The 15,920-nt window shown below is 28.3% G+C and overlaps 5 protein-coding genes across 5 annotated transcripts; 2 read left to right on the top strand and 3 right to left on the bottom strand.

Annotated features, from left to right (window-relative positions):
• Nucleotides 1–86: 86 nt before the first annotated feature.
• Nucleotides 87–3,944, bottom strand: FG386_002762 (uncharacterized protein; the record flags this gene model as incomplete). Its single annotated transcript, XM_067342211.1, has 1 exon — nt 87–3,944. The coding sequence occupies one exon, from the start codon at nt 3,942–3,944 to the stop codon at nt 87–89; it is 3,858 nt and encodes a 1,285-aa protein (XP_067197816.1).
• A 292-nt stretch (nt 3,945–4,236) lies between these two features.
• FG386_002751 (uncharacterized protein) lies at nt 4,237–5,819 on the top strand (the record flags this gene model as incomplete). The annotated part of the gene is made up of 2 exons (XM_067342200.1): nt 4,237–4,339; nt 4,414–5,819. The coding sequence occupies 2 exons, from the start codon at nt 4,237–4,239 to the stop codon at nt 5,817–5,819; spliced, it is 1,509 nt and encodes a 502-aa protein (XP_067197805.1).
• A 59-nt stretch (nt 5,820–5,878) lies between these two features.
• Nucleotides 5,879–6,376, bottom strand: FG386_002740 (centrin; the record flags this gene model as incomplete). The annotated part of the gene is made up of 1 exon (XM_067342189.1): nt 5,879–6,376. One exon carries the CDS (start codon nt 6,374–6,376, stop codon nt 5,879–5,881), a length of 498 nt encoding a protein of 165 aa, XP_067197794.1.
• Nucleotides 6,377–7,109: 733 nt separating this feature from the next.
• Nucleotides 7,110–13,073, top strand: FG386_002729 (clathrin heavy chain; the record flags this gene model as incomplete). The annotated part of the gene is made up of 1 exon (XM_067342178.1): nt 7,110–13,073. One exon carries the CDS (start codon nt 7,110–7,112, stop codon nt 13,071–13,073), a length of 5,964 nt encoding a protein of 1,987 aa, XP_067197783.1.
• Nucleotides 13,074–13,429: 356 nt separating this feature from the next.
• On the bottom strand, nt 13,430–15,430 carry FG386_002718 (uncharacterized protein; the record flags this gene model as incomplete). Its single annotated transcript, XM_067342167.1, has 1 exon — nt 13,430–15,430. The coding sequence occupies one exon, from the start codon at nt 15,428–15,430 to the stop codon at nt 13,430–13,432; it is 2,001 nt and encodes a 666-aa protein (XP_067197772.1).
• Nucleotides 15,431–15,920: the final 490 nt, after the last annotated feature.

Raw genomic sequence — 15,920 nt, 5'->3', positions numbered from 1 at the left:
TTGAATTGTCTAACCCTTGATTTATTTCATCATATAACTTAAATGATTTTACATTACAAAAGCCCTAATTTAAGAAATTAAATTAATTAATTAGAAATAGTGTGAAGAATTGTATTGGGAATCAAAAACATGAATTTAAAAAGAAAGGAAATAAAACATACCTGTAACGATAATATATATAGTATTGTACATAGAGATTGTTCACCACCAGATATTGAATTTGATGAAAACAATCTTAGATCTTCATCAGGACCAAATCTAACCATTATATTTATTATTGAGTCGCTCTCAAATTTGTTAGTAAAGTAGTCGAACAATAAGTCAATATTGTTTTCAACATTCATTTCAACATTATTATTCTCGTTTGATTCAAATTCAGAAAAATTATCAATAAAAGGTATTATAACTTTTCCATCATGTCTATAATTTATAAATTTCATAAATGTACAAAAACAGTAACTTATTGTTTTTTCAATTAATTTTAGTTTATTTAACCACATATCATAGTACGTTTTAATATTGTTTTTATATAAATTTATCTTATTCATATAATTCTTACTGCTTTTCTTAAGTATCTCATATTCTTGTTCCAATTCAGCCAGTCTTTCTAAATTAGTTTCATGAGTTTTTCCTTCCAGTTTTAGTATTTCATTAAATAAATTATCGTATTTTTTTTTATATGTTGAATTATCTAACAATAAATCAAATAGAGACCTAATTTTACTACCATCACTTTCTTCATTACCCAACATACTGTCTTTAGTTTTGCATGTATCTAATAGTACTTGATTTAAATCAATATCTACATTTGATATTAATTCATATTCTGATGATATTTCATATATGATCTCGACACAGTAATCAGGTATTTTTTTTATTTTAAAGTTATTATTATTATTTAATATTGAAGTAACATAATCAACTCCAGGTACATTTTTCCATATTATATCTAGTTCAGTGTGATTACAGTCATTTTCATTAAAGTTATATATATTGTCCTTATTATACACATATTCAAACACGTTTTTGTCTTTTAAATCATTTTTACATAAATACCTTTTAATATATAAATAAAATGTTGAATAAAATTGTAAATAATAATCTAAAATTATTTCCCTTTTCATATTCAAATTATTAATCGTGTTATCATATTCGTCATTTAATTCTATTTTCCTATTTTCGTAACTTCTTAAATTATCTTTTTTTGTCTTTATCTGAACTTGTATTTGATTTAACTTGTTGTTATTTTTCTCTATATCGTTATTTAATTCTTTAACTTGTTTGAATTTATTTTTAGATATGTCCAAAAATAATATATACATACTATCTAGCATTTTTAATATAGAATTATTATTTCCACTTCCTATTATCTCTTTTCTTATATGTTCCTTGTTTTTTTTAACTATATCTTCTATCACAGGACAATTCATATTTAACTCATTATTTAATACCTCGATATTTTTCTCTAATTTACTTATTTTATCCTTTATTGAAGGAATGTTAGTTATACATTCCAATAACATATTTAATTGTGCTCTTTTATCGTTGTATTCATTTTTTATTAAATCGAATTCCTTCTTCGTCTTTTCAATTTCTATATTTAACTTATTTATTTCTAAGTCTATTAACTCGTTTTCTCTCAAAAAATCATTACTTAATTCTGATTTTGTGATATTTTTATCACTTCCATTAGTTAAAGATAAATTATTTGTTAATATTGTATTCATTTTATTGTTTAATCTGATCATCGATATAGTTTTTGAATTATTATTATATATAGATGATACCAATCTATAAAGTGTTCCATTGCTGTTTTTTGAATTTATAAACAAATATATATTATTAGATATAATACTTCCTTGTTTATCATATTTTTTTTTAAACCAATCTGATAGTTTATATAATATTTCATCTTCACTTGTGCTTGGAGCCAGTTCTGGATTCTCTATAATAGCACACGTGTAAAACTGGGGCGATATTTGATACAATACATTTCTAATTAATTCATTATTTAAGGTTAGATACTCATGCAAAAAACCCTCTATTCCAAGAGATTTTACTTCATTATCTATTTTAGGATGTACGGGTTCTTTTGAATTTGATAATGTTATTACATTTAATTTATGTTTTTCTGTTAACAATTTTACGTCATCTCTTTCTGATATAAAGTAATAATGAAATTGTTGCAAGAAGTACTCAACTAGTGACTGTAGGTTACTATTCTCAACTATTATATAACTTCCTATTGGTCCAATTACATTATTACTTGGTAAAGCTCTAGTATTATTATATAAACTACTTGAAATATTTGAATTGCTATTTATTAATCTTAAAAATTTTATAATATTGTCCTTTTTAATTTGTGATAATGCCATTTTATTCACATTATTCAAATATTCATTCTTAAAATGATAACAACTTTTATCTTTTATATTGTTTTCCTTATTATCTATTTTCATTTTGCCCTTTTTATCTCTTAATCTGTTTATATTTAATTCGTGTTCACTTATTAATCTTTCGTATTTTAGTATTTTTGTTGATAAATCACTTATATTTTCACCCAATAACCTTCTTTTTTCTTTTGCCAATTCAATATCAAATAAAGTACCATCCTCCAAATACAATTTACACTCTTTAAGTTTGTTTACCCATTCACTATCTATTGAGCTTTTGTAATTCAATATTAATTTCTTCGAATTCTCTATTTCTTCTTTCTTGTTTTTAATCATTATATTGTAGTTTTCTAATTTTGTTTTTGGGTCTACTATATTATTTTTTAAATAATTCAATGATCTATCTATACTGTTCATTGCGCTTTTGTATTCATTTCCCAAATTACTTAAAATTTCCTTTACAGAATTACTTTTTTCTATGTTAATTCTACTTAGTTCATTATTTATTCTGTCGTTTTCAGTAATCAGCATTTGAAGTTCTTTATTTATTTTATTATATTGGTTTATTATTTCTTTTTTTTCCTTGTTTAATTTATTTAAAGTAATTTTATCCACTTTTATATCATTAAGTGACTTGTAAAAATTAATTAATTCTAACGCCATTTTGTTTTTTAAATATTGTATATATTTTAATTCATTTTTTTTAGATTTTGATATCTCATTCTCCAAATGATTTAACTTTAAATTGTTATCTTGTATTATTACATTACAATCTTTTGAATTATTTGATATTTCAATAAATTTATTATATATTTTTAACAAATTGTTTGTTTTAAAATCATCCTCTGTTATTTCAATATCTAAGTTAGTATCTTCACAATTGATAGTATTTTTATTCGATATTATTTTGAGAGTTTCAATAAATATTTGCTTAGGTGTTTGAGTTGGAAAATAACTTACTCTTTGTTGTGCTAAAAATGTTAACATATTGTCCAGTTGAATGTTTAATTTTGTTCTTAATTGTATTATTTCCTTTTCTAAGCTTCTTTTTCCATTCAATTTCCATAAAGATCTTATTTCTGAATGATTATCTGCACTTTTTAATTTAATTTTATCGCAGTTTACCATATTTATTGTTCTTTCTATTACTGATATATAATCGTTATCTATTTCAGTTTCATTAGCTATTTCTATTGTCAATTTACAATAACTATTACCATTACGAATATAAGAAGACAAAAAATTACCTCTGGCTAATATATGTGTATCATAACCTAAAGATATTGCAATTCCACATGCAACACTGCTTTTCCCACTTCCATTTAAACCCGTTATCATATTAACACCCTGATTAAAATAATATTTTGTTGGGCCTTTAATATTCATCCAATTTTCCAACTCTATTGAAACAAGTGTTCCGCTTTTACATTCATTATTTTTACTATCATTACAGTTTTTATTTCTTTCACTATATGAATATTCCATAGTTTGTGTCATTTCATTTTCAAAAGCAAATTTTTTTGTCCCACTTCTTTTTCTTATTTTAGTCATTTTTATGAAAACCTTACAAAATTATAAATAGTTAATTATTATTTATAAATTTCAATAGTATAAACATTCATTTATTCATTATTAAATAAAAAACAAAATAAAATAAATCTAAACAAGTAAACATCTTATTCATTTTTAATTTGTGGGTAATGCACAGAACACCGGTATACATTTCATGAATTTTTTAAAGCGGCAAGTATTAGGATGACGTAAAATTTAAAGAGAAAACATTTTATGGCATTTATAGTTAACTATATTATTTTTTAAGTTGTTATTTATATGAAACTTATTTATGGATTTTATCTTAATTTGCTTCATTATAGTTTACAATGTCTTGGCATTTCTTATAAATCTTAGAATTTTGTATATATTTGAGGATAAAGACGATTCAAGAGGTATGTTAATGCAAATTCTAAATTATGCGAATACAATCTTTACAATAATTGATTATTAATTAATAAATAAATAGGTTTTCTTAAGGAAACTATATTTTCAAGATTGCTAATATTAATAGGACTGCAATTACTATGGTTAAATTTCATATTGGTTCCTATAAGTATATTAAATAAATATCCAATAATAGGTAATCAAAATTTAAGAACAGTTAATGTTGGTATTTTTTTTAATTTTATATTAGTTACTAATATTTTATTCATTTCATTATTACTTCCATTTTCAATGTTTCATTATGAAACGCAATTTGATACTAAAATAGGTTTGAATAGATCATACACACCATATTTGTTTACAATTATTGTGTTAGTCATAATTTGGACTCTCATAGGTGGAAATTATGGTGTATTTAGAGAAATAATAATAAATCACATTTCTGACTTAACATGTAATGAGCTAATTAATTTGGGTTTTGTTTCATCAGCTGAGTGTACCAATAATAAATTATATGTAAATGGATCATTTTTTATTTCGACAACATCATTATTCCTTTTTGTTGGATATATATATAATATTATATTTGTTGGTATAGGTTGCATATTGGTTCCACTATATTTAATATATATATTTCAGAAAAGGCCCAAAAAACTGAGCAAAGATGAATATAAATGTAAAATAGCAGAAATACTTGAAATATCAAAATCACTTTCCATTAAAGGTGAAGAATTAAAAAAGAAATATGAAAACTGCTTGGAAAATAAAAATGATAATATATTCTCATCAAGTTATATTTTATCTATTAATGAAAAAAGGAATATTAAAAATAAAATACGTAAGTATGAGAAAGAAGTTATTTCATTAAATGCGTATCTAGAAAATATTGAATTTGGTTATAATAACAAAAGTGAGGACTATATGTACTTAATAGCGATATCAGTTTTATTATTTTTTAGTTTATTATTATCATTATCCTTGTTTATTATATTTATTATTAATTTAATAATTGATTCTAATAAAATAATTAATTATTCTGGAAATCAATTTATAAATTTATTATTTATTATATTCTCGATTATATTTCCAATATATTTGGGTATATGTGTATGTTTCACATGGAATATTCTTGCACAGAAGGTATGCTACTGTTTTCCTTTACATATTATGGCAAAGTCAAAGACACCATTGAATTCTATGATATTCAACATTGGTATTGTTTTGTTTTCTACGATAAATATCATATATATTACGAATTTGTCTTCATCTTGGTTATTTAAATCAGACTTATATTACCTATTTCTACTTGCTTCAAACACAAAATTAAATTATAAATGTATTCCTAATCATATTCTTGTTTATAGTCTATTTGGTGTATCTATATCCACATTGATTATTTACTTTACATCATTTATTTGGGACAATGGAATTAAAATCAGTCAAGAAATGCCGAAAATACTAACAAGATATACTAAAAGTAATAAATAAATATTAATGTATTATAGCTCTAACACTTAACAAATTAGCTTTGAAACTACTCTTGATAATCAAACAAACGTTTTTTTTGTCATAATACTGTAAAAATCCTCAAAACTTATCTCACCATCTCCGTTACTATCTGCTCTTTCAATCATTTCTCTGAGTTCATCATCTGTCATTGTCTCACCTAGCTCATGAGCTACTCTTTTTAAATTTTTAAGTGTAATTGTGCCTGTTTTATCGTCATCAAACATTGCGAATATTTTTTGTATACCTTCACGACTATCTTTATCACCTAATTTAGAGGCTATGGCATCTAGGAACTCCTCAAAATCTATTGCAGATGAGCCCTCACGGTCTAAATCAGCAATTAGTTGGTACATTGTTGGATTTTGGCTCTCAAATCCTAAACTTTGCATTGCTGCTTTCATCTCTTTTGGATCTATTGTTCCCGAACCATCAGTATCAAATAAATTAAAAGTTTTTCTTATTTCTTCTATTTCATCGTCTGTTAATCCAGGCCATTCATTACCTCTTTTCCTTGTTGGTGAAGTTCTTTTTCTCATTGTAGATCAGATTTTATTAACTGTTTAGAAATATAACAATTTAATAAAATATTATAACAAAAAATCAATGTGAAATTTAGTCTATTTCAATCAAGTAATTCGTTATTTATAATGTTATATGTACTATTTATGCAAGTGTTCTTTTATTTATTATTACAACATGTAATATATTTAAATAATTTTTTTTGTTTTGTTTCTTTTATTTGAACCCCACAACTATTACATGTGACAACATAAGTTGGCGCTACAAAAAATGGCGCTTAAGATACCCCTCAAAATTAAATCTTTTATAATTAAAAAAAGAAACAAGGTGAAGAGGAATAGGATGAATTGTAGATAAAAGAATTATATTGTAAATAATAAATATCAAAGCGTAGAACTTTAATTAATACACGAAAACACTTAGTTAAGTACTATTTGTTATTCACTTGTAATATATAGTTTATACTGCACATATATTTGTAATTTATGTTTTTATTGGGGTGTATTAATATAGCAAAACACAATTAACGAGAAACAAAACTACAAGAGGTTTTCAGGATAGCTCTATCTACATAGGTGTATTATTATTTGCTTTACGCCAAATATATACAGTATAACTAAAGATAAGAATAACCTCAATATTTAATATTTTATGTATATAGGTGCAAAATAGCAATAAACAAGAATATATAGCTTTTGGAATAAGTAAAGATCTATAAGTTGTTATTTAACAATAACAAATCAAAAAATAATGCAGAGTAAGGGAGGAGGAATCCCCATAACGACAAACATCCTGGCTAATTTAGAGGAACTTGGAATTAATTCATCATGCTTTCGTTTTGGTTGTTTGACGCTAGAAGGTGATAAATATGTTGGTGTTAAAGAAACTAATCTAGATGGTGGTTCACATATTGTTGTGATAGACACACAAACAAAAAACGTCAACAAAAAACCTATGAAAGCAGAAAGTGCGTTAATTCATCCATTGGAGAATATATTGGTAGTTAGAGGAAAATATGAAGAAAGTGGTTGTACATTGCAAATATTTAACTTGGACACAAAGGAGAAATTGGGTGCATTTGTAATTCCAGAATCGATAGTTTATTGGAGATGGCTTTCGCCTAAAATATTAGCTGTAGTGGGTGATAAAGGAATATATCACTGGACAATAGAACTAGGTGTTTCGAATACAATACCAATAAAGATATTTGAAAGAGCAGGAAAGCTATCAAATAATTCAACACAAATAGTTGGATATCAGACAGATTCAGCGCAAAGGTGGTGTTTGTTGATGGGTCTTTTCCCAGTTACATGTGAAACTACTGGAAATATGACAGTTCAAGGTCAATTACAATTATTCTCTGTTGAAAAACGTCAACAACAATTAATTGAGGGTTTCTCTGGGAATTTTGGAGAATTAATAATTGATGACTTTCAAAATACACCAGCATCTATAGTATGTTTTATAGAAAAGAAGCAATCAAGTACGAAGCTTCATGTAATGGACATTTCTGGGAATAGAGGAAGCAGTGATGAGTGTGGAAGTGGTCAATCATATGTGCCATTTAAGAAAACAATAGAGTTGCCAGTTTCAGATGTAGGTTCAGGCAGCTTTGATTTTCCAATATATACATATGTATCCAACTATTTTGGCGTGATATTTATAATAACAAGAGGTGGTGTACTTTACGTGATCGAACCAACATCAAGTAAATTAATATATACAAGTACTATATGCCAAGATGCTGTATTTTTGGGTTCTCCTAGTCGATTTCATGGGATATGCATAGCAAATAAGAAGGGTTTGGTTCTACACATAACATTAAATAGCTTGAACATAGTTTCATATTTACAGTCAAATTCAGAATTATTTAACAATAATGATTTAATTAAATGGGCAAAAAGATATGGTTATCAGGGTACCGATGAATATTCAATAAGCATGTTTAATGATGCAATTAAAAGGATGGATTATTTAAACGCGAGTAGAATAGCATCTTTAAACAAAAGTAACAGTTTGAGAACTCCCGCAACACTTAATCACTTTAAGATGGTAGATTCAACTCAAAAAATTCTATTCCAATATTTCATGACGTTGCTAAAGTTTCACACACTAAACCAATTTGAGAGTATAGAGTGCATTCGTTTATTATTTTCGCAAAGTGTGACTAATTATATATCTGAATTTACAACTATAAGCAATCCCAACCTACTAGTTCAATCACTAATCAATGAAGAAAAATTAACTTTATCAGAAGAATTGGGTGATATTCTTCTTTCAAATTTAGTAGACAAAAAATTGGCATTGAAGGTTTATAATAAATGCAATCCCATTAATCCAACGAAAATATTGCAAACTTTAATAAGTATAGGCAATTACAATGATGTTGTTGATTTTATAAAAGAACAAAAAGCCTCAAATTGGCCAACTATAACAACAGATATAAGATCATTATTGAATAGCTTGTTGATAGCAAACAATGTTGATGCGACTGTAGAGTTTGTTAAATCAGTTTTACTTCAACCAAACAATAATGAAAATTCCGATGAAAATAATAATGTAAATATAGAAGACATTGGTTTAAACATAGATAAGTCCTCAATAGTAGATATATTTATATCACACGGCAAATATAAGGAGATAACTTCCATTTTATTGGATCATCTCAAAGGGAACAAACCGGAGGATTCTGCTTTACAGACAAAACTATTTGAACTTAATTTGTTACATGCACCACAAGTAGCAGAGGCGCTTTTTCAGATGGATATGTTTACTCACTTTGATAAGCATTCAATTGCAATGCTTTGCGAGAAAGTAGGTTTATATGAACGTTCACTGGAGAACTTCACTGATATGAAGGATATAAGAAGAATATTGGGTCTTGCATGTGGCAGTTTAAATACTGATTGGTTGTCAAGTTATTTATCTAAATTAAGTCCCAGAACAAGATTTGATTGCCTAAAGGAATTGTTAATGGTCTGCAAAAACACAAATAGCACTATAAATGGGAATAACAATACAGGTAACATAAATAACGTGATTGCAAATGGCGGAGTGACAATGAATAACAATATAAATTCATTGGCATTGAGTAATACAAGTAATAATAGCAATACAATATTGCAAAGCGTCATACAAGTATGCATTAAGAATATAGACAACATAGGAATTGAAAATATAATAACATTATTTGAGCAACAAAATATATGGGAGGGAATATACTATGTAATAGGCTCAAATTTATCACAATATTTGTCTGGAAATACAAGTATATCAACAGTAGGGTCTTCCGAGTCAATAGAAGCTCCATTATCATCTTTCAATGGAAACAATAATAAAGATTCGCAAAAACAAGTATCAAACAAAGTGTCGTTGGGTTTAGTTACAGGATCAAATAAGTTATCAAATTCAAATAATTCAAATTCAAGCAATAACGGAAGTTCTCTTTCTACATACGTTGTATTTAAATATATAGAGTCGTCTATTCATTTGGGACAAGTACAAGAGGCAGAGAGAATATGCAGAGATTTTCCACAATCTTATGATCCAGATCAGGTAATAGAGTATTTTAAAAATATTAAAATGAATGATTTGAGACCATTAATATGGGTATGCGATTTGCATCATAGAGTTGAGGAATTGGTGAATTATTTGTACCACATGTCATTGTATAAATACATTCAGGTATATACATTAAAGATAAATCCGAGTCAAACACCTCTTGTAATAGGAACGCTTATAGATTTAGATGGATCAGAAGACTTAGTTAAATCGCTATTGCAGGAAATAAAAACTCTCGGATCTTCATTTTCATTTAGTGAACTTATACAACAAGCAGAGAACAGAAATAGACTTAAACTTCTATTAACTTGGTTAGAGGAGAGGGTGCAAGAGGGCTATCAAGATCCTTCACTGCACAATGCACTGGCAAAAATATATATAGATATGAATAAAGATTCAGAAAACTTTTTGAAAACAAATCCTTATTATGATTCTAAGGTGATTGGTGATTACTGCGAGGACAGAGATCCGTATTTAGCATATATAGCGTACAGAAAAGCTTGGGGACAATGTGACGATGAAATTATACAAGTTACATATAAAAATGACTTGTATAGATTACTAGCACGTTATTTGGTTGAGCGTCAGGATCTTAATTTGTGGAATAAAGTACTGAGTAAAACATCTTCATTGGTTAATGAACAATGTAAACAGTCAATTATAGATCAGGTCGTGTCTTCAATATTACCCGAGTTTTACAACAAACCTGAGGAAATAAGCTGTATAATAAGAGCATTCATAAACGCAGACGTACCAAATTCTTTATTGGAATTATTAGATAAAATATTATTTCACGTAAATAATCCAGAATTTTCCAACAACAAAAATTTGCAAAACTTATTATTGCTAACTTCAATTAAAATAGATGTAAGAAGGTTGGACGATTATATTTCAAGATTAGATAACTTTGACGCTAAAGAGGTTGCTAGAGTGGCAATGGAATATAATCTGCCTCTGCAAGCATTTCAAATATACAAGAAGTTCTCATTTAACAGCGAAGCTATGGATACATTACTTACAATTGCAAAAATTAGAATACTACAAGATGAGGATAGTGGTGATAAAAGTTATGGTGGAGCGGCCATTTCAATAAATGATTTTGACGAAAACATGTTAACTAACGAACAACTAAGCAGACTAGATTACTCAAAGGCGCATGAATTTGCTTTATATTGCAACGATAATTCTGTTTGGGATACTTTAGGTCAGCAGTATCTTAAAACAGGAAAGTGTAAAGAAGCGATTGAATGCTTTATTAAGTCTGAAAATACAAGAGACTACCGTCAGGTGATTGATAATTGTCTAAATAACGAATCGTACAACGATTTGTATAGATATTTGCAAATGATAAGAAGAGTAAAGGACTCGAGAATCTCAAAAGATCCAATAATAGATACGGAACTTGCGTACTGTATGTCAAAGTTGGAAATGACTGACGAGTTACAAGCATTTCTACAAGGTATAAACACGGTTCAATTGCAAAAAATAGGAGATAGACTTATGGAGGAGAACATATATAAATATTCCATTATATTTTACCAAGCTATACCGAATTACTCGCGTTTAACTAGTTGCTACATTCAATTAAAGGAATACAATAACGCGTTGGAAAGTGCTAAAAAGGCAAACTCACCGAAAACATGGAAAGAGTTGTTGCAAGTATGTATGCAAATAGGTGAATCTGAATTGGCATATCAAGCAGGAATAAACATTATTGTTTATCCGGACTATTGTGAGGACGTTGTAAGTGAATATGAGAAAAAGAACATGACTAATGAATTGCTGGCACTACTAGAGGGTGCTATTAAAAACACGGATAGAGCCCATGGAAGCTTGTTTACTGAATTGGGGATACTGTATGCCAAATATACACCTGCAAAATTGATGGAATATTGCTCAAAACACTCAGGACGCATAAATATACCGAAACTAACCAGAATATGTGAGCAAAGGCAACTTTGGAAAGAAGTTGTTTATCTTTATATGCAGTACAAAGAGTACGATCAGGCAATATTGGCAATTATAAACCATTCAGAAGTCGCATGGAACAATGATGAATTTTTGAATATACTAGAGGACGTAACTAATGTCGATATTATATATAAATCAATGACATTTTACCTGCATGAACATCCTGAGCTACTTAATAATCTGCTAATATGTATATTTAGGCCAGCTAAAAGCGATTTGTCCGACAACTCTCCCTCAAAATCATTAAGTAGTAATTCCTCTTTTAATAAACTAAACGCTAATAGATTCGATATATCAAGTATATGTACAAGGTTTATTCAGGAATATTTTAACAGTGGTCTGATCTTGGGAACTGAAAATTGTGGTTTAAGTGAAGTTAAATGCAAAGACTCCAAAAAAACTTACGACATATCAATAATACAAGACTTTTTGGAAACTATATACGAAGAAAACATACAAATAGTGAATGAATCACTTATTAATTTATACATTGACAAAGTACAAGTTGATAAATTAATGAAATTAATTACAACTTGTGATAACTATGACCAAGCTAGTCTTTCTATCAGATTGGAGAAACATCCTGTAAATGAACTTCGAAAAATTGCTGTTAGCTTGCTTAATAAAAATTCTAACTATAAACAGGCGTTATCCATATGTCAAAAAGAGATGCTTATCGACGAGGCCATATTGGTTGTATACAAAAGCGGTAACCCTGCTCTTATTGAAGAATTGCTTGAATTTTTGCTAATTAACGACAAAAAAGATAATTTTATAGCTTGTCTGTATACTTGCTATGAATATTTACGTCCAGATGTAATTTTGGAATTGGCTTGGAAACACAATTGCCTAGATATAACAGTTCCCTATTTTATCCAAAGTGTAAGGGACATGAATGGCAGAATAGAGGCACTTGAAAAGAAACTTGAATCTGTTCGTTTAAGTGAAGTTAATACTGCAACTACAACCTCCAGTGGTGTACATCCAAGTATATCAAATTCCCAAGGTATTTCTAATTGCGCTGTTGACATTGTTGCCTCTGGAAATACTAACATTAAGAATCAGCAACTAGTTATCGGAAACATCAATAATAATGATGGTGTCTTGAATAACACCAATATTAACATCAACAGCGGTGTTAATCATAATCACATTCAAGGCAGCAACCAATTTTTCTTTTAATTAATTAACACTGCTCACTTTATATGCAAACAAACTAGTTCTCTGGTAGAAACTTTATTATTTAAACATTTATTATGGAATTTTTAGTATTACTTTTTTTTTGTGTTACACGAAAGAACTGAGTTATTCCAGTATTTTTTAAATATTGTTATTTACGTAAAAAAATCAATAACAAAAAAAGAAGAAATTAAAGTGGTGTGATTATGACATATGCTTAAATTCTATTTTTTTAGATGTCTAATGTTCGTAATACTTATATTCGACCTTGTGATCTTCTTTAACCCTTAAGTCGCCTATATTCTCGTGTACCAGAAATTAAAACTACTAAACAATATTAGAAATAACAAAAACAAAGCCTACTTGAATCTGAGTAATCCCACCGAGCCTTTAAATTGATTCTTTGACGCTGAGTTACAAAAAGAATTGTATCTTGGTTTAAAATCAGTGTTTGTTGCAATATTACTCCCGCTTTTCATCTTAATACTGCAGTAGTTAGTGGTTTTGTCACAAGGACAGATGCCACTCCCGAAGGAAGAGAAAGAATATGGAGAATTCGGAGATAAGTACTCACACTGATTATTCATAGGAGAGGTGATTGATGTCTTGAAACTTATGTAGCCTTCAGGTACATTATCTTGTACAAAATTGCTATTAATTCGATGGTTATCGTCACAATTAAACATTGTCTCGTTTCCAACACCACTGTTGTAGATATATTTCGGAGGAACGGAGGTGTTCCTTGTTCTTCTAAACTTTTGAGTGACTTTTATTCTAAACGGTAAACCGTTATTGTTTCCATTTTCGCTTGTACCCGGAATATATTCATTTACACAAAACTGATTATTCAAACGTAAACCACTTAAAAATCTATTAGAATTAGGAGCGTATCCAGGAAAGGGTATCGATCTATTATTATTGTTTAAATAATTTAACTGACTATGTAAATAATTGTTATTTGAATACAAATTACCGCTGTTGTTACTTATTCTTTTGTGAAACACATTAGATGAATTTGTGTTCAAATTGTGAAAACAGGTGTATTTAATGTTGTTACTGCTTTCAGGTATTTGTATTTGTGGTTGTTTTTGGCCTCCAAGAAACATATCAGATGAATTCCTCATTAATCTTTGGTTTGTAATATGATCATTATCAATATAAATGTTTGAATAAGAGTTGTTAAACGAATAATAATTGTTTTCACAGTCAATCGAGTTGTTTAGTTTATTAAATTCATCATTAAAGTTACTTTTTAACCCTGTAACTCTTCTGTCATAGTTTTCAGATATACAACCATCCATCCTACTACCAATCACTGTATTCTTATAGTAATCTATTTTCTTATCTATATTATTGTAACTAGAGAATGTTTTTCCCATTAGTATATGGACACTCCTGGGTGGCATTGTTTCTGTTACGGTATTTTTATTGATTAAACTACCATTACTTGAAACTTCATTATCAAAATTAACATCCATACTTGTTATACTTGGAGAATTTGCTTCTTTTAGCTCCTGAGCCAGGGAATTTGTATTCGCACTGTTTGAGCTATTATTTATCGAATTTTTTGAATCAAATATAGTATTAATATTGTTCAAATCAATATTTAAATTATCCTCGTTTCTTGAAAACTTCAAGTCTAAATCACCATCGCAAATATCACTATTATTATTATTATTCTTATTTATATCACTCTGCATTGAATACACTTCCTTTTGCAACTTTTCAACCTCACATTTCAAATTGTCGTATGCTTTACTCTCTTTTATTGTTTTCAACACTATATCCTGAAACCATTTCGAATTCTCAATATCAATGCTAGTATTGCTCACATTACTATTTGTTGAGTTTGGTCTATTATTATTTACCTTGCACAAATCTGATTTTTTTATATCTACTGTATTGTATTTACCTATATTGGAGGCCTTTATAAAATACTCACTGTCTATATTGCCTTCCATATTTTTAATATTCATATTGCCTGTGCTATTATTCACTCTTTCTCTGCTTAATATTTCGTTATACATATTCATGTTTTTCTTCTTTATATTCTCTAATTTTTCTTCTACTTCCACTAAATTTGAATCTAAATCGTCAATTATCTCATTTTTCTTTGATACATCCTTAACTAGCATTTGATTTGTTTTTCTCAATTTTGCTATTTCTAGCAACAATTGTCTATTTTCCTCGTACAAAGATTCCAACTCCCTTTCCTTTTCATCGTTCAAATACTTCTCGAGCTTTTCAGGCAAACACTTATTTCTCATTAATACATTTCTACTTTGTGTATCCATATGATTCGTTAAGTTTCTGTTTTCATTTTCAGATTTATCACTAAATGACTCATATATTTGGGACATTTTTGTTTTCCTATAGATAAATACAACTTATGTCAAATTCAAATAATTGCTACTAACAAAAGACGAAAACAAAATTTTGTAAAAAATGCACATAACCCCCACCTTCCCTCAGAATCCTCCACACCCCCACACGCTACTACACGCCAATCTATTGTGCCACAAAAAAAAGAACCGAAGATTTACTGAACTAATAAGGGAATTCGAACACAAAAAGAGAATTTCCGTAAATACACTTAGAAACCTAAGAAAACGGAAAAATGAGCGCCATAGGCGCATCTCAATATAGGAGTTAATCTCAATCATCTGTAGGCGAATCCACCTCACGCTAACAGCAGAATCACATACCTCACGGAGGTCAGATTCAAAAGGACCAATTCGAGTGCGAACTGCAGTCCTATACTTCAAACTGATTCGCGAACTAATGAATAAAAGTTGGTCAACTCCACTAAGTGCCGAGACCAATAACGTCAAAAATAACGAATTGGCCATG

Source organism: Cryptosporidium ryanae, assembly GCF_009792415.1.
Source record: "Cryptosporidium ryanae isolate 45019 chromosome Unknown contig_5, whole genome shotgun sequence".
Classification (NCBI taxonomy): Eukaryota; Apicomplexa; class Conoidasida; order Eucoccidiorida; family Cryptosporidiidae; genus Cryptosporidium; species Cryptosporidium ryanae.
The sequence above is the reverse complement of the archived record's forward strand: the minus strand, read 5'-3'. Positions and strand labels throughout refer to the sequence as shown.